This window comes from Podarcis cretensis, assembly GCF_951804945.1.
Source record: "Podarcis cretensis genome assembly, chromosome: 6".
Taxonomy (NCBI): Eukaryota; Metazoa; Chordata; class Lepidosauria; order Squamata; family Lacertidae; genus Podarcis; species Podarcis cretensis.
This window is the reverse complement of record NC_137175.1, coordinates 67,326,752-67,345,781: the sequence shown is the minus strand read 5'-3', so window position 1 is coordinate 67,345,781 and position 19,030 is coordinate 67,326,752. Positions and strand designations below refer to the sequence as shown.

Below are 19,030 nucleotides of genomic sequence, written 5' to 3'. Positions count from 1 at the left end.
GCTCGGGCTCCCGTCCACAACCACTCCCCTCTCTTTCAGGGAGGAGAGTCTTTGCAGAAACCAATTACTTGAAGTAAAACATGATCACTGTAAAACTGCTGGTTAGTGGTGATATTTTTTTTAAATGTTTGCAGAGTTAAATGAGCACTCTGAAATATTTATTGCTTGTTCAGAATGAGTTTTCAGTGTCATTCATACTTTTAGGTAACATTAGTTGTTGACTTTTACACTTCTTGAGAGATGTCGGCTAATTTAATGCTCATCCGGAAGAGGTAGTTTAGACAGGGCTGTGTGTGCTGATTTTCTTGCACTTCATTCCCAGTAGGGCCCTTGTGTGATACTGGGATGTTACACACCCCACAAGCACACCAGTATGTATATATATGAAATGTGAACAACAGCTTTCATCTGGGATGCAAGTGGGCTTTCTTAATCCTTCTTCATCATTTTATTAGAAGGCCACCTTTCGCTAATTAAAACCATGCTCAAGGAGACTTAGAGCATGAAAAGATTTACGGAATTACAAACATAACAAAAGTAGTGATAAACAATAAGTAAAACGCATCCCCCCCAAAAAAACAACGCAACAAAATCGAACAATTTCCACGTAAAATCTCAATAAGATCTAAAAATAAATATACAAAAAAGTAGTATCAATTACAGCAACAAAATCACCCAACACACCACCCTAAATAATACCACAACCGCTTGTTAGGAGGGCAAAATATGAAGGTTTAGGAGTGGTTGATGTTTGCTTACTGTAATGGTCCTTGGCAGTTTGTGGTACTAAGAATGAAGGTGGTTTGTATGGGTGTCAAGGAGTATTGCTTAGAATGAACTTACTCATTTCTACTGATTGTGCCCTAACCCATTCAGTTGCTGCTATTAAGGCATAACACATTGTCGTGGAGCAGGAAGGGGTAGATAACATGCTGCATTGACCGTATGTCATGTTTATGCTACAACTGTTATAGCACATCTGTAAAACTCTCTTCAGTGGGAATATTACATATTCCACTGCAGAAATGTACAGGATAGAAATATGTTGCAGATTTTAGTGAGAATTTACAAAGGAAGGAAGCTGATGGTAGCAGATGGCAGTTGAGTTTCCAGATTACAATCTGGAAAATGTGCACTTCCTTTTAAAATTCACTGATCAACAGAGATATATGGTGGTCTAGACAGCTCTTGTCTGTTCCTTGCCTGATACTTCCCTCTGCTCTCCTTCTCCACCTGCAGGACACCAGCTGTGCTCTGTTACAGGCCAAAATGTTAAAAGATCATCTGAAAAATGGATGGGAGCAGCATTGACAACCATTAATGCCTTTAACCTGTGGGTTTCAAACTGACAGTCCTACTATTATAAGTATACAGTAGGGTTCATGCAATCCGTGGGTGGAGATGTCAAAGAGCCACAGTTCCACCTACATATGAGGATAATAGCATATGGCTATCTTACAGAATAATTGTAAGGACTGCTGATTTGTGTGAATTGGATTGAACCCCACACAATGTATAAATGCACAGTACTAAACTCGTTATCCATAATGGCACAAACTCTGCAACAGCCACATTTTATGTAAATTGATACTACTGTACTTCAGTGAACTCCCAACCACCTCTCCGTTGCATTTTGTATACAAAAGCAGTAAGAATGTGGTAGTTGCTAGCTAAATGTTAAGTTGAATTAACAGCTACAGCTGTGAAGTAGGGCTGCAATAAAGGGGACTGAAGATGCAATCCAATGCTCACTTTCCTAGTAATAAGCCTCATTGAACTCAATGGGCTTACTTCTTTTAATAAGGTTTTATTAAAGTCCCCCCGTCATAATACAATAAGAAGAAAGAAACTAAACTAAATGAAAATGAAAAACAGAGAAAGAAAGAGAAAAGAAAACACCAAAAGGGGGAGGGGAATAGTTCTGTGACACATGTTGGCTCTTTATTGTGGATATGGCATAATTCATGGTCTGCAGTTTACACTTTTGAAAAACAAATGAATACACCCCTAGTTTTGTCTTGGTCAGTTTTAGGATGGAAGATGCGTGTTTGGCTGGGATGATAACACTGGTATTGGTTTCATGCTAAATAATTTCTCAGTACCTGGACCATAAAGGAGGCTGATCGCCGAAGAATTGATGCTTTTGAATTATGGTGCTGGAGGAGACTCTTGAGAGTCCCATGAACTGCAAGAAGATCAAACGCATCAATTCTTAAGGAAATCAGCCCTGAGTGCTCACTGGAAGGACAGATCGTGAAGCTGAGGCTCCAATACTTTGGCCACCTCATGAGAAGAGAAGACTCCCTGGAAAAGACCCTGATGTTGGAAAAGATGGAGGGCACAAGGAGGAGAAGGGGATGACAGAGGACGAGATGGTTGGACAGTGTTCTCGAAGCTACAAACATGAGTCTGACCAAACTGCGGGAGGCAGTGGAAGACAGGAGTGCCTGGCATGCTCTGGTCTATGGGGTCACGAAGAGTCAGACATAACTAAACAACACCAACAACACCTGACCTTGAGTAACAAAGTAACACAAATCTCTCAGTTACTTGGCAGTTGAACTGTTTTTTGTGGAGTTTTTTAAAGGCACGTGTCACATGCTCAGTGTGTGGTTATTCTTTAAAACATCTGTGCTAAACAAAATATAAATTCATGAATGAGGAAAATGTGAGGAAAGAAGCTGTTCTTTGCAGATTCTATAGCTACCATTTTGTTTAACATAGTAAGCCTTCTAAAACTGATCTCTGCCAATTGTGTTTTGTTTCCAATTTTCTGCACTCAGTTCAAATCCAGTTCAAATGGACAAGAAGTGTCAGTTACATTCAGGCTTGCTAGGACTTTACAGATATATATCTATATATATATCTATATATATATATAATTTTAAAAATATGCACCTGTGGTTCTATGTGCATAGGTTAAAATATTGATAGGATACAGGTGAAAGCAGTAGAATCTTTGGATGTTTCATGCCAAAAATAGGCTATTTCTGTTCAAACTGAAGCTAAATGTACCAGGCAGCAGACTTTTACATGCATGTCCTATCATTTTATTGCCTTATCATTGTTTTTAAGTGCATGAATGCAGCATAGTGCATAAAATTGAAAATGGGCTATAAAATGTTTACATTCTGTGACTTTTTTATTAGGATTTTAAAATGATGAAGCATGCAGTTAAAATGTGAAAATCAATATTGAAAAATACAATATATGAATGTAATTGAGGGGAACTATGCCTTGCCCTTTTGGTTGTGTCTGGTTCTGTTGTTAATAGTACTTTTTTTAAAAATTCAATATTATTTAGAGGAATTTTTTTTTTAATGAGCATTTTCTATTTTTTAACATTTGGTCTCATGTGTCAGGCCTGAGGAATCTCTCCCTCCCCTCCCAAAGGTTTCAAGGAGCCAGGAGGAAACAAGAAAGTTTTACTTATGATTTATTAAGTCACTGCAGTAACAGACAAAGAATTCCAGTCTTTCCTCCATGATGGAGTTGCTTACTCTGGCTCCTTCTCCTCCTTCCCCCTTCCCCAACAACACCTGCCTCTATGGAAGCCTCCCATTGACAAACATTGCTGCGTATGTTGTTTTTGTATCCTCAATGACTGTCGCATCCTTGGGGACGTAGGATCCCCTATGCTGTCTATTGAAGTGTTCGCTGACTGCTCTCTCCCCTCCCTTACTTCTCCTAACTTAGCATACCTTGGCTACATAGCTTGGCTGCACTTCAATACTGTCTCTCTCCTCCCTTCAGCTCCAGGAGAAGGCGGGAGTGGGGGAGAGATCTCCACCATTCCTCTGCCTGTTCATTCCATTCCCTGACATCATGAGAGACACATTTCCTATCGGCAGGTTTCAATTCTGAATCCTTTCTTCACAAAGCTGTGTCTGTCAGATAGTGGATGCCAGGTAATTTTGATCAACCCAGGGGTGGGGATTGTTTGGAGCTATTAAAACTCAAACTCCCACCAGTGCCAGACAGCACGGCCTGTGGTCAGGTAGGATGGGAACTGTAGTCCACAGGTTTCCCACCCTTTCTTTACAAAGAACTTCGGATTGCCATTTTCCTTGCTGTATTTTGATATTTGTTGAGTACCATGAGTGTGCACGGCTCATTACAGAGTTACATAGGCAGGAATAGACAGCCCCATGCCCTATAAAATCTAAAATAGAGAATGAAGAAAACAACAAATGGTGCTCATGTGCCTCATCATGTGATCAATTTTGTGGGGCGGGGCTAACCTGCCCCTCCTCCCAATATTTCATTTAAGTTGGCACACCTGCCCTACATTATATTATCCCCCCCCTATAGCATTATCATTGGTGTGTTACTGAAGAGGAACTGAGGGAGCTAACTAGAAGGAAGAGTAATGGTCGTAGAAGAAGAATGGATGGCACAAAGAAGACAACTAAAGTCTCTGCTGGAAGAAAATATTTGCTGGCATGTGTATAAGAACTTGTATCTGGCTTTTATAACTTAAATCATAAGGAATTTTTATACTGGTAGCATCTTTAATTTTATGTGCCGATCTGCAAACATTTCCTCTATTCATTGATTTCACAGTGAATACCACTGCCCTTCACTACCATGTAGTTAGAATAATATTGAATCTAAACTTGGAACAGATTGAAGAAACTCCTTTTGGTAATTCTGTTCTCCATTGGTAATTCTGTTCTCCACACTGAAACTCTTTTCATACTTGTTATATTAACCCCCATAAGAAAAGACATATGCAGAGAATGAGAATATTTCCTCAGTTTCTTTCTCCCCCCACTCTCACACACTTCTTTTGTAAAGGAGATTGAATGGACAGAAAAATAGAGAATGATTTAACATATTATATTTACAACTAGGACAAGAACTTAATATAATGTATGCAGCTCCATGCAGTTTCATTTGGTACATCCTTTGTAGCCTGAGGGTTTGGAAATACTGTAGCCACAGTGCAGCTCTAAATATTTTATCTCATCAAGGAAGTAAAAAATGAAAAGAAAAGAAAAAGATATAACTATGAATATTTTAATTATGTTACTTATGCATTGCTTTCATTGTGTTAGTTATACAAAGCTGTTTAACTTTTCGGAATAGTGACATTGGAATAGTGGATTGCAGTTCTCCCTCCTTCCATGGCTGTAAGTAAGGAAAAAGCAAACTGTGAACAGCTTCACAATATGCATGACAAGTGGGGAACAGCCATAGCAGTGTGACCCCCATTATCCCTACCTAGCAAGACCAGTGGTCAGAGATGATGGGAATTCTAGTCCAAAAGCAGCTGGAGACCCAAGTTTGGCAAACATTGGGCCATAGCTCAGTGGCAGAACATCTGTTTAACATGCAGAAGATCCCAGGTTTAATCCTTGGCATCTCCCACTGTGGCTGGGAAAGTCCCCTGATCCCAAACCTCAGACAGTTATTATCATGTAAACAACACTGAACTTGATGGCCCAATGGTATGATTTGATATAAGGCAGCTTCCTATGTGTATCATGTACTTTGAGCTTCATACAGTAGGACTGTTACCAAAAAGTGGCCCATAGTTAAGAATCCTAGTATTACTGGAACACTCAGATCCTTCATTTCATGCATTTGTTTTCTAAATTCATGTAATAAATCTTTAAGAATGTTTTAGTCAGTTATCCCTACCTAAAGAAATTATGTGTCTTTTAATATTGATTATGAACAACCTCATGCTACAGTGGGCTAGTATGTAGAAGTTGTATGAATGAATAAAATCCAAACACTGCCTTTATTAGCCAAGGAAAAACAGAAGAGGACCTACTGAAAGTAAACAAATAGCAGAAGAGGTGGAGAGGACTTGTGGGTACATTCCTTGTGGGACACTGGTAGTGTAAGATTCAACAATTCAGTGTTGACATTAGAGACTGGATTTCATGAGAGAATAATTTATCTGCATATTTGAAATTTTCTTCTGCTCCCAAACTCTAACACAGATAGACTTCTGGAGCTTTTTCTTTTCTTTCTTGAGACCAATCATAACAAATAGTGGCTGGGTGCAGGGGATAAAATTTGAGGACCATGCAGGTCATTTAACTTCCTCTCTTGTGAAGTGGAAATGTAATCATTCTGGAAAATTAAACATGACTGACTTGCATTACTGCGTATGAAGGTACAAATGATAATTATAATCATTCTACATCAGACGTTTATACGTTATTTATATCTCTTGTCATTTTGCAAGGCTAATTTTACACAGCATCCGTGACATAATAGCTCAAGAAGTAGGACCAAGGTAGAAAGAGAGAACCTCCTTCTTCACCCCCAAGTCATTAATAGAATATAGAAAGGACATCTAACAATCAAAATGTCAAACAATTACAGTGCCCAACTAGCTCAACACCAGTTTTTCATATCCATATATCTGTATTTTCTAAAATTAATGTGCATAAAGTGAATATGGTTTGACTACTCAGATAAGTACGGTATATATTCACTCAAATAAACATACATATTCAGAAGTTCATCCACATTCACCCAAAAGTGCTAGTGCTTTTCAACTTACACTGGTCTGAAAAAAAATTAGTGTGTAACATTGTGCAGTCCTGAATGTGTTTACTCAAGTCCCGTTGTGGGGCTTCCTCCCAGGTAAAAGGGTATAGGATTTGGTTAAGAAAAATGCAGAGGTTAATAAGATATTCATGATCAGCCAGGAAGATATTAAAATATTAATAGTGGATCAAATTATAGGACTCTGAAGTATTTCTCTGATAGTTCCATCTGTGTAGTGATGCCAAGGCCTAATACGAGAAAGGCTAAGGTAAAAGGTAAAGGACTCCTGGACAGTTAACTCCAGTCAAAGGTAACTATGGGGTGCGGTGCCCATCTCACTTTTCAGGCCGAGGGAGCTGGCATTTGGCCACAGACAGCTTTCCGGGTCATGTGGCCAGCATGACTAAACCACTTCTGGTGCACGGAGGGCAGTGATGAGTGCTAGAGCACACGGAAATAACGTTTACCTTCCCGCCGCAGCAGTATCTATTTATCTACTAGCACTGGTATGCTTTCAAACTGCTAGGTTGGCAGGAGCTGGGACGGAGCAATGGGATCTCACCCCCTTGCACTGATTCAAACTGCTGATCTTCTAATCGGCAAGCCCAAGAGGCTCAGTGGTTTAGAGCACAGAGCCACCCACGTACCTCAAGGGTATGCAGTACTGACACCTTTTTTGTAGAAGAAAAGCACTGGTTAAAAATGTAACACTTCCTGTAACAACTTCATGACACCTTTTTCCCCCCTACAATAAAAGCACCCTGAAGATCTGTATGTAGAAGCAGGCTTCTGTATAGAAATATATTCTATATGGAGAGTAAAAGAAAAGGGGCACTTTCTCCTTTTAATCACACTGTAGCATGAACACAAATAATTGTGCCATATTTTTAATTTATTCATAAAATATATCATATTTCCAATCTTAAAAAGAACCCCAAAGTGATTTCCAGTTATTAAAATCTCATCACAATTCAAACTAGGGAGCATTAAAAAGCCAGAAGACAAATAGGTGAATTGCAATCACTGTCACATGAATAATAGCTTGTGAGCCACTTTATGTGCGTTGGGAGAAAAGAGAATGGCCATGTGACTCAGAAGATCCATAGAACTACTTGCACCTTTGCCCCCTCCCCCAACACCCTAACTTGGAACAGCTATCCCCTTTCCCAAGGCAATATCACAAACTGGTTTTGAAATATCACTCATTTTCAGAAGTGTTTTGCCAAATAGATTAACGGACTTCTGTTTGAGAAATGGATAGGTTAAGGAAGCATAGACTTAGAGGAAACACAACTAATTCTGATTTATTTCTGTATTGGCATATTTTATTGACAAATACAGTATATTTCTGCTCGTACTATTGTAGTCGAATATTGCTTTTCCCCTTTTAAGTGAGTAGATGAGACAGCATTGCTCTCTGATTGTTTTAATTGCTAAGTGAGATTTATTCAAACTTGATTGCCATTATGCAACTGAAGGAGCAGGTTGTTCCCATTATAATGACGCCTCGGTGCTGGCGGGGTGTGTGTGTGTGTGTGTGTGTGTTGGGCAACACCATGCGGTCCTTGAATTGCTGGAATTGGAAAGAGGCTGCTGTTGATGTGAAAACTTAACCTCAATATACTGCATTATGTAAATTGCCTGCTGGAAAAAATGGGGAAGGAAGTGCTTGTTTTCACTGTTAGGCGGAATTAGCTTGACACTGAAGCATCTTTACATTTCTTTGCACTGTACTGGTAATTGTACAAAGGCAAACAATGGATAACAAAAAATTCTGTCTTGCAAAACAGCTGATGTCAATCTAATTTAAGTCAGAGAATATTTAAATATGTCTGCACTCATTCCAAGAATATGTACACTTTCATTTGTCTCTTCACAGGAACTGCCATTCACCCATCCTGGACATTCTGTAGAGCAAAGCTAGGGCTGCCAAACGTTTGGTCCAGCAAGGCACATTTAATTTTGAGAAAGTGCCGTGGGCACCGGTGACATCACTTCTTTTTTTTTTTTAATTATTATTATTATTATTATTATTATTATTATTATTATGTGGGGGTGTGGCATAAAAAACATGGCTGTCATGGGAGGGGGCCATGTACAGTCATTGCTGGTTGCTCTCTTGCCCAAATGCACACGTTCATTTCACATATACAGGCCACAGATAAATATATTGCTCAGCCCAAGTACGTCTCTTCCTTTCTCACAAGCCACACACACATATTCATTCATACATATTTCCTTTTCAACCCCTGCTTGCAAACATACACCACAAACACACCTCTCCATCTCCATGTATGGGCTAGTTCTGCGCAAAAAATTGAGAAGAATGGTATCTGTATGTTTTGCTTCATATCTCAGGTTCTGAAAATGCTAGAAACTTTGTCTTTTTAAATGAGAACTGGGAACCTAGGGGTTATGATTTATCTGGGGTACACCAAAGAAGGCCTTTGAGGGCACCTGCACACACCGGGTTGGCAATCCCTGCTGTAGAGTCTTGTGGAAGTATGTCATTGCCTCAGTCCAAAGGAACCTGCAGCTTTATTAGCTAAACAGATTAACTTCTGGATCATTCCAGTCAAAAGGTCTAATGACCCAATATAGCCAATGTGTTGTCTTGCCCCGTGATCCAAGTATGCTTCTATTTCTTTTTCTCCACCACTGCCTCTGTTCTCTGTTCCCTTTTTAGTGCCACGCAAACATCTCATTCCAGCCAGACTTTCTTCTTGGTTCATCCCCCCCCCTCCGGTTTTCAAGCGCTCATCTATTTCTTGCTCTCCTGCTAAATTCACCAGCCATCTTTCAGTTATAGCACCAGTGTGTGTGTGTGTGTGTGTGTGTGTGTGTGTGTTTGTAACAGCTTATATGTGTTATATATGCATTAATAATGTATCTCCCAACAAGCAAAGATGTTAATTATTTTATATTAGATCACAGTTTTAAAAGGACCTGTTTAAGGATTCAGAATGCAAAGCAACCGCAGGGCATGTGGGATTATAAAGCAAGTACTGAAGTGCCTAATTAGGCACTGCACTTTTCTTTCTATAACAAATCTTGCTGCTCTTTTTAATGAACTTTTAAAGAAGTAGTTAAATAGTGTTGTATTCTACAAATACAGAATTCAAATCGATCTTATGAAAGCAAAAGTATAAACGCAACAGCGCACCGATTTTAAAAAAATACTAAATACTTCTTTAAACATACAGAATTATAGAATCGTAGAGTTGGAAAGGACCCTGAGGGTCATCTAGTCCAACCCCCTGCACTGCAGGAATTTGCAGCTGTCCCATATGGGGATCGAACCTGCAACCTTGGTGTTATCAGCACCGTGCTCTAAACCAACCGAGTTATGCAGTGAATCCAAGGTTGTGTATAGGGACCATGTCTTTAGGCAGATCTTATAATAAAGCTTTCTCAGCTTGTACACATACTGTGCTGTATATCCTGTATGTGTGTTCATTTTAAGCAACAGGACATTTTAAATATTAGTTAAATTGTAAAAAAAGAAAAGAAATATCTTCTTTCTTATATGAAAGTAGTCCAGGGAGCGTGCGGATGGACAGACAGGCTCTTAACCACTTTGAGCCAGAGTAGAGAGGCACTTCTCTGGCCCTGTACCCCTGGCAGGGACAAACCTAGCCAACCCCTGGGTACACCTCAGTTTTATACAACAAAATCTGAAAATCTGAAGCAGAAATTTCCCTTTTCTTCTTTAGTAACTGAAGAGGTATAAAATGTTCATTCTCACTAGATGCCACAGTAGATTGCCAGCATCCAAAAACTGCAGCCAAGGAATTAGATGATTTTCACCCTTACGTCAAAAGTTGCTTAAGACAGCTAACAATAATAATATAAATTAAATATAATAAAGTACAACAATAAAGCAGCAATAATAAAAAAGTAAAAATGTGAAAGCAAGGATAGTAAAATATCCCTAAAAACAACCAGTTGAAATCAATTTGAGCATGCTATTGAAACCTCTTATGGGTGAAAGTTACATAAAAATATATATATTATGTGTTTGCGCATAATCCTCATTGCCTACCTTTGCTAGACCACACTGCTGAACTGACAACTGATGAAAGAAGCCACATCTGACAAATTGTAGGAAATAAACAGAATTAATTGTGGTTTGTTTGGTTAATAGGTGGCTGGTAACATTTCAAGTCAGTGCTTATCTGTGCTTTGAAATGCATGATGTATATCTTATTATGACACCCTTTTAATGTTGGTTATTATTTGACAGCAGGCAAAATGTTATGTGTGGCATGTCATTGAAAACCAGGATTTGTCAGGACAGATTTTGAGAACGGGAAGGCTATTAGAGTTTTGTGCATATTGGAACGGCTGTGAGTTGGCATCCCTGCTTCATTCATTTTGTTCTCTAAAAGCTTACTAAAGTGGTAGAGAAACAAGACATTGTGGTTTGTATAATGGGAGTCTCACACACAGTGCTTAACACTGTAAAATGTGGTGATGGTGATATAATAGGTACAGTAACAGAATATTATCCTTTTAAAAACGGCAAAATGGCAGCATTCATTAGGCATGTAGGCAGAGAAGATCTGTTACATAGCTCAATATTTCAATAATAAAAGTCCCAATAACGCACTGATTGTTTACAACTTCCCCAGTGTTAGGGTTTTATAGTACATGGAGACTGCTTCTAGTTCAATTCAGATAATCCGGGGAGTGACAGTATGAGATATTTTTCATCATTATTTGCCCTAGACTTAGGCAATCAGGTCAGTCTTAGCCCGTTAGCATCATTTAGTTTGGTTGTATATTATTCTACAGTATTCTTCAGGTCTACCATTCCAAGTGTGTTGCAGCCAAGTTCACTAAGTGGTCTTCTGGTTATCTGGTATTTGGCAGATGTCAAAACAATGCAGCTCCCAGGGCGCTGCATGCCAGAATGTTAGTCAAGTGCAGTACATATTTAAAAGAAGATAACAAAGGATGAATATGAAAGACAAGGTCAGAAATTCTGAAAAGCTTCAAGTAGCTGCAGTGTATTTTAAATTATGTCATAGTATTTGTCAGTCTTTTGTTTGCAGTACATGCTTTTTGTTCAAGAGTAAAACAGAGTATGAGCCTCAGCTTCCCTTGTATATATATATCTTAATCCACGTATTTCAAAGAGAGTTTTTTTGCTTCTGAATTTATGCATATGTTTCTTTGTTTGTTGAAAACTAGTTCTGAGCCTGCTGGAAAGAATGGGATAAAAATTCAGATTTCTTTTTAATAATAATAATAATAATTAAATAAATAAAGTGCATACCTAGGCCTTGCCAGACCCAATATGGGGGAGGGTTTTATTACAGTTAATGGCTATGTTGAAATAACTACTCCAGCTAAACCATTTTCCTTTGACGACAATGCAGAGCTAATAAGACATGCCCCATATTGAATCTGACAACTTTAGGTTATCCCTGACACAAATCCATATCATAGGGATAGAAAGCCTTTTTTTCAGCCTAAGAACCCATATCTCAGTGTGGGACAGGGCAGCTGATATGTAGAAGAAGAAGAGGAGGAGGAGGAGGAGTTTGGATTGATATCCTGCCTTTCTCTCCCCTTCAGGAGTCTCAAAGCGGCTAACATTCTCCTTTCCCTTCCTCCCCCACAACAAACACTCTGTGAGGTGAGTGAGGCTGAGAGACTTCAAAGAAGTGTGACTGGCCCAAGGTCACCCAGCAGCTTCATGTGGAGGAGCGGGAAAGCGAACCCAGTTCACCAGATTACGAGTCCACTGCTCTTAACCACTACACCACACTGGCTCCCCAATAATAATATGACTCTTATTAGGCTACATTCCAGCCAAACACAAGCCAGAGGTTTCTGCTCTCCCTCTCCCACCTATATTTCTCTAGCCAAGCAAGCAGCAGACATTATCACACATGCTGCAGATAACTCCCTACACTGATAACCACACAATGGAAAAGGGTCTCGCAGCAGCATGTAAAAAGCCAGTGCATACAGCCACCAGCCATCTCAGTGTATGGCACAGGTAGTTCAAAGTCAGTGCAGCCAAAAGCTATTATGCAAAGAAAATTGTGAGAAAAGGCATTTTTCTAGCTTTCAGGCGTTCCAGTTTAGTGTACGTGTGTATACATGAATAATTATTGAAAGCAATGGTGAAAAGTATAATGGAAAAGGAATGGTTGAATATATGCAGAAATGTATTTAAATCTCTTAATGAAAGGTCACATTCCTAAGCATAGAGGCCTGCAAGAGTTGCAGTAAAAAAACCACAAAGCATTGAAAAGCTTTGAACCAAAGCATTTGAAGCATGCAGTTAGGAAACAGAGTAGTAGTATAAAAATAGACATTCAGACCCCATTTCTAAACATCCATTCATTCATCATCGGTTCCAATGTATTGTATTAGCCATAACAACACACCCAAAAGTATTATTATAACTATTCAATAAAACAGAATGATAAAATAATTTTTTTAACAGTTCAGTCAACTGCATTCTGCTTGGTAATATCAGTTCATCATTCCCTTTACTTCTGAGGCTCAGGTGTGAGTGCTGTTGCCCATATAGCCGAATAGTACTATTAATGCAAAAGAGGGAGTTGTCAGCAGGCATGCAGGAACTCCAAAGTTTACAGGAGTACAAAAAAAAAAAAACCTTTAGAAAGATTCCTAAGGGGGAATCCCCAAGAACACTACAATGATTTCTGAGCATTCTCAGCGGCTACTGAATACAGTACAAGCTAACTCCTGGGAGGTGAATGGGAAGCTTGGTGAGATGAGAATATAATGGAGTGTCCTGGTGGAGAACATCGCTCACTGACTGGAACAGTGAACAAGAGCATTTCACATTTCGACATTTCTGCAACATTTAATCGTGACTTTTCAGACTGCATTAAAATAGCAATGCTACAATACTCAAAAATCACTGTTAAAAAAGGATATAAAATACAATTGCATCTTGCATGCAATTAACTTGCACGATGTCAACCTTGTGGACTGCATTGCTACTTTAGTGTCATTGCTGAACTTGATTTATAAACACACTTGCCAGAAATGTTGGGCACCAAATGATACAGACAAAATGATACAAAAAGTTAAAAATATGAAATATTTTTAAACAATTGTCTAAAGTTTACATCCTGAATGTGGGTGTTATCATACCCTCAAAATCCTTTACACTGGCTACGCTGCTTGCAACACTGTTTTTGTTTGCGCAATGTTACTACAGTACTTCAACATGATATACTAGTGGTATTTAAGTGAATAAAATTGCTTCAAAACTTCCCTGAAATTAATGAAAATGCTCAAGTTTGCACAGAAAACTAGAAGCCTCTAAGCAACTAACGTAAAGGCAACATGAGATTGCAGCTGTTAGCATATTTAAATAAATAATTGAATAATACACAAAGCAGACTGTGTGGGATATATTTATATCACTGCAATGAATGCAATGCAATCTGTCTACACATGCAAAGAATATACAAATTTTGAAGGGGTGGGGAGAGACACACACAAAAAGCAAATAGGTAGCCGTGTTGGTCTGAAGAAGTGTGCATGCACACGAAAGCTCATACCAAGAACTAACTTAGTTGGTCTTTAAGGTGCTACTGGAAGGAATTTTTTTTGTTTTGACAAAAAGCAAAGACAAAGAAAACAGTTGGTGAGTTACAAAAGGATTTGCAACAGTTCAGAACTCTACCAGGCAATGTTGCTTCCCAACCTACGATGATTTGAATAGGGTTCTGTGTGTGTATTTGTGTACTTTGGAAAAGAGGTGGTTCTCTATGGGAGTGACATTTATAGCAGCAGCCGTATGTTGGCACTGGGTGATATCAGTTTTCTTTTGGTCGTAAGTCCCACCCCCATTGTGAGCTGATCCTTATTGGATGAGGTTGTGCCATTCAATTAGTTTTATTTTTAAACCTGGTTACATGGTATTTTGTGGACATAAGCTCACTGTACAAACTGTTCTTCCTGAAAAGTCCTTGTAGTTGTACATTGCTAGAGTTGGAAGCAGCAATATGACTAAAAAGGAAGAATTCTACTATGGAGAAAATGGTAATCTTACATGTCTTTGCTCTAAATGGATAACGTGAAAAATGTTTTGTACCAGAGACTGATATTCAGGGTTCTCTTTCATCTCTGTGTCTTTGGGGTATGTGAAAAGTGATTGCTAGATGAAACAGTGTTGCAGTAATTTGAAGATGTATTTTGTTTTACTTACATAATGTATGTTTTTGAACCAATCTTTTAACTTCCAAACAAGTTAAAAATGGGTTCAACCCTTTTCGAAGCAACCTGCTGTGTTTACATCTGTTGTACAAGTTCTGCTCTTAAACTTTAAAAAAACCCTCAATGTTTTGTGAAAGTTAGTTGTGAAAAATGGGACAATTATTTAACTGCAAGCTTATTCCATAGACTTGGTTTGGATTGCATTCTGTGCCTTTTATATATGCATCAGATCAGCAAGATACATTATACAAATCTTTAGATTTAGAGCAAATTGTAAAATTAAAATTTTCTCCAAGCAAAACCTTCCTATAATACTACAATGTGTTTCTTTCTGGAAATTTCTGCTACCACTGATATTTACAGTCGTTAGTTTTAACAAATTATTATTTTTTTACTTTCTGTATATTAACCTTCCTTTAGTAAACTTTCAAGTTCTGTCTTGCATTGGTAGCAATCTTAAACCAGACCCATCCCTCCCCAATATGAGCAGGTATTCTAGAAGGGTTTTTGAAGGTGTTTGTAATAATTCAGTGTTTTACTTTCTTCAGCGAACACTGTTGTCTTCAACTTGTGAAATTTGTTTGCTTTGTGAGTAATAAAAACCACACCCCTTACTACTATGAGATCAGAGTATGGAGCGTTTAATCTACTATGCCCTTGTTCGTTAGTAAATCAACAGGTATTGGTTTTTACTGGAGTGGTATTCTAACAGTCACATCTGACCCCAAATGCATAGTTTTTCCATTTTAATATGATAGGAAACCAATAGAGGTTTGTCATGCATACTAAGGCTGAAGGAAGTTATTATGAATTCTGTTTTGCTAAGAGGAATGGAGTCATTATAAAAAGTAGAATAACTTCTAGGAAAAAGAAACCTGGTGTGCACTTGGCCTCACTGGCTACATTATCAACCATTCTGTTTCATGTAGCTATCCTGAGCATTCAGGAAATTGCTGCTGTTGATGATGCTGCAGCATAATGTAGGGCAAAATAAAAGCATATGGAGGAAATTATGTATGAGGATCCTCTAGTCTTTTTGAAACCTTGGCTTATTACGGTCCTAAAGAGACAAGAAACTATGTCTGAAATGCAAAAATTTGCCAGTTCTACATAAATATTTCATACCTGTGTTTGATATATGGATACACCTGGATGTAACCATGCAAATATATAAACATTTTCTCCTGTTGGATAAATGCTGATGGGTTAATGAAGAGTATTATAAGACAGGTCTCTGCCACATCACCACATAGCTATGCAGATCCTTTTCCCATTTCCCTCCAATTGTGTGTAGGAAAGAAGTTGTTCTCGTGCTCTCAGGGGGTTGCACTAAGTGATCCTTGGGGTCCTTGCCAGCTCTTTAGTTTTATGATTCTAGGTACAGTAACTTTCAAGTTCTAAATGAGCGTACCTGAAGGAAGTTCTGCAACTTAATGGAGTATAGGCAACTGCATAGCACATTGGGTACCTTTATATTTCCCTTATAAGCTTGGTTTTGGTCTGAAGGATTTCTGTGTGACAGGGTAATTTGTGTTCTGTACCAGCCAGCAGTTTTTATCACATACATCTGTTCCAAAGCTATTAGCTGCCAAGGTTCTTGTGTGGCAAAAATATGTTTTTGTTGGTTATTGGCATGGAAGAGAACATATTTGCTACAATGCAAACAGAAACAAGGGAGCTCCCTCAGTTTACAGAGCAGGGCTTGTGTGTTGTGAAGGTTTTCTGATATGAAGCAGGACAAAATTTCACTTTTGTTAATTGGTAAAATTCATCCCTCTCCACCCCCCAAAAAGAGAGAAAATGTTCTCTGGCAGCACAGTCCTATGAAGTGTGCTCAGAATAAGCCTCACTGAGTTCAATATAACTTATTCTAGGAAACTGTGTATAGGGTTGCATCCTAAATTCCTTTGACGTAAACTGTCAGCAGTGGGCACAAATCATGTTTTCTCCCCCCTAGCAAATGGGTTTTAAGAGTAGCTTCACTGAATGTCCATGTATCCTCTGAAGGAAATAATCAGTGGTGTGTTGTAAAGAATGCTGAAAGAATGAGGTTCATAAACCTGTTAATGGTGCAAGTAGAATAGCTATATTATATACACCAAGCTTTAATATCTTGATGAGTGTGTCGACATGTGAACTGGGCCATAGTCAGATGTCAGTATTTTCTAACACAAGCCAGAAGGTAATGCAGGTATAATGTGGTAAAGAATGTTAGACATTAACACGCCTAGCTGATAGATAGGAAATGTGCTACCATACCTAGTTTTCCTAGATTACTTTAGCAAAACCTGTGACATTTTCTTGGGTTTTTATCCCACATCTTTCCGTAAAATAGTGAGAAGCAGAAGTGATAAGCTACTTTAATTTAACTGTCATCAGTAACCTGTGGAAGATAAGAAGTTGCTGGAAAGATGCTATCACCAGCTGCAGAAATGCACAGTGAATTCCTGATAAATTGACTCATCCTAAATATTTTTCCTCTGTCAATCTTTGGTGCACGGATTGAAGTTAAGAAATTCTATTATTTAACATAGCTGCTCCCAATGCAGTGAAGTAAACAAGAAGTCTGAACAAAGTACCTATTAATCCACCTCACATTTCCTCCCCTTGCCTTGGAGGTTTCCTATGTTACTGCCAACACAGTCCACATAGAAGTAACACTGGTTTACTGTGTGTGCTATGCTTTAAATAGCCTGTTTATGTGCCCATTTGCAAAAGAAAAAAATGTGCTCTCTCTCTGTGCTAGTAATATGTTATTAATAATAAAAATAACTTTTTAAAGGTTGCATTCTGCCATTCTAGAAGGCTAGTTTATACAACAGTTTATTTTTACATGTGAATTTTCCTGACTGTCTCTGGGTAGGCACTCACATAAAAAAATGGCTCATGTGAACCAGCTAATTATGTATATGGGCAGCATCAATTATTGGGAATGTGGCAGCTAGGAAAACTTCTCCATGATGGTGGAAATTGCTATGAGGTATAACCAAGACCAGCCTATTCACAAAAAGGATTTTAGGCATGGGTTCAAAGACAAGTCGAGATTGTGTATATAAACATTTTTACTTTGGAAGCCTGCTGTTCAAATATCTCCTTCAAGTCACAAGGGAGCTTTAAAGGTAAAGGTAAAGGTACCCCTGCCCGTACGGGCCAGTCTTGACAGATTCTGGGGTTGTGCGCCCATCTCACTTAAGAGGCCAGGGGCCAGCGCTGTCCGGAGACACTTCCGGGTCACGTGGCCAGCGTGACATCGCTGCTCTGGCCAGAGCCAGAGCCGCACACGGAAACGCCGTTTACCTTCCCGCTGGTGAGCGGTCCCTATTTATCTACTTGCACCCGGAGGTGCTTTCGAACTGCTAGGTTGGCAGGCGCTGGGACTGAGCAGCGGGAGCGCACCCCGCCGCAGGGGTTCGAACCGCCGACCTTTCGATCGGCAAGCCCTAGGCGCTGAGGCTTTAACCCACAGCGCCACCTGCGTCCCTTCAAGGGAGCTTTAGGCAAGCTGTATTTTCCCCATCTTAGTCTCCCATCTGCAACATGGGAATATAATACTGTAAACTATTGTGTTGTTCCAAAGTTGCTATAATGATTACTGAGATAGTGTCTGTGAAATTTGAACACTTGAAACCATAATTATTCGAAAGTTATTTTACGAATTGGCTCAGAATTATACTTTGTCCATGGTTGGTGGTACGAGCCAAACCATAAGAATAAAAATTACCTTTGATAGCTTCATATGAACTAACTGGTCATCAGGAAAGCAGGTTCAGATCCCCTGTATACAATAAATGGCCCAGATGTTCGTAGTGGAAAGCAAAATATTGCTCAGATACATTAAACGCTAGATCTTGTCTGTGTTTTAAAGTTGTTGCAGGAAATTGTCATGTTTTTACAAATCAGCTTTCTACTTACTGGACTGTGGCTGCAATCATATATGCTTGCTTATGAGCAGTGCTGTTTTTCTAGAAAAAGAGGTGCCAAAACTCACCATGAACGCCTCCCTTGTTCTCTTATAATGGCAATGGCGCCTACCTGAGAGGTGCTGGAACTGAATTCTGGTGAGTTCCAGCTGAAAAAAGCCCTGCTTGTGAGTAAGTGCAATTGAACTCTTTGGGATTGTGTTGGACTGTGCTGTAAACCAGTTAGTTCATTTCTGATTTTAATAGAACTTTTAAAGACTTGTCGTCATCCCCCATGGTGGAAGTGCTAGCTGTCCATAGAAGTTTACTGGAAAAGCTAATATTTTAGTGTAGCTGTGAATGGGCAGTAGACATTACAACCCAAATTAAATGTGTCTGCAAAGAGAAGAACT

The 19,030-nt window shown here is 39.0% G+C and overlaps 1 protein-coding gene across 3 annotated transcripts in view; it reads left to right on the top strand.

Annotated features, from left to right (window-relative positions):
- SLC44A5 (solute carrier family 44 member 5) overlaps window positions 1-19,030 on the top strand; it is a 164,713-nt gene that overhangs the window by 66,555 nt on the left and 79,128 nt on the right. Inside the window, exon 1 of one of the 3 annotated variants that reach the window (XM_079982573.1) lies at window positions 14,451-14,544. The exons of the other annotated variants lie outside the window; for them this stretch is intronic. Coding sequence (XP_079838699.1) covers window positions 14,508-14,544 — 37 coding nt within the window. The 5' untranslated portion in view covers window positions 14,451-14,507. Of the gene's footprint in view, window positions 1-14,450; window positions 14,545-19,030 lie in introns of those variants that run through there. 3 annotated transcript variants of the gene reach the window in all.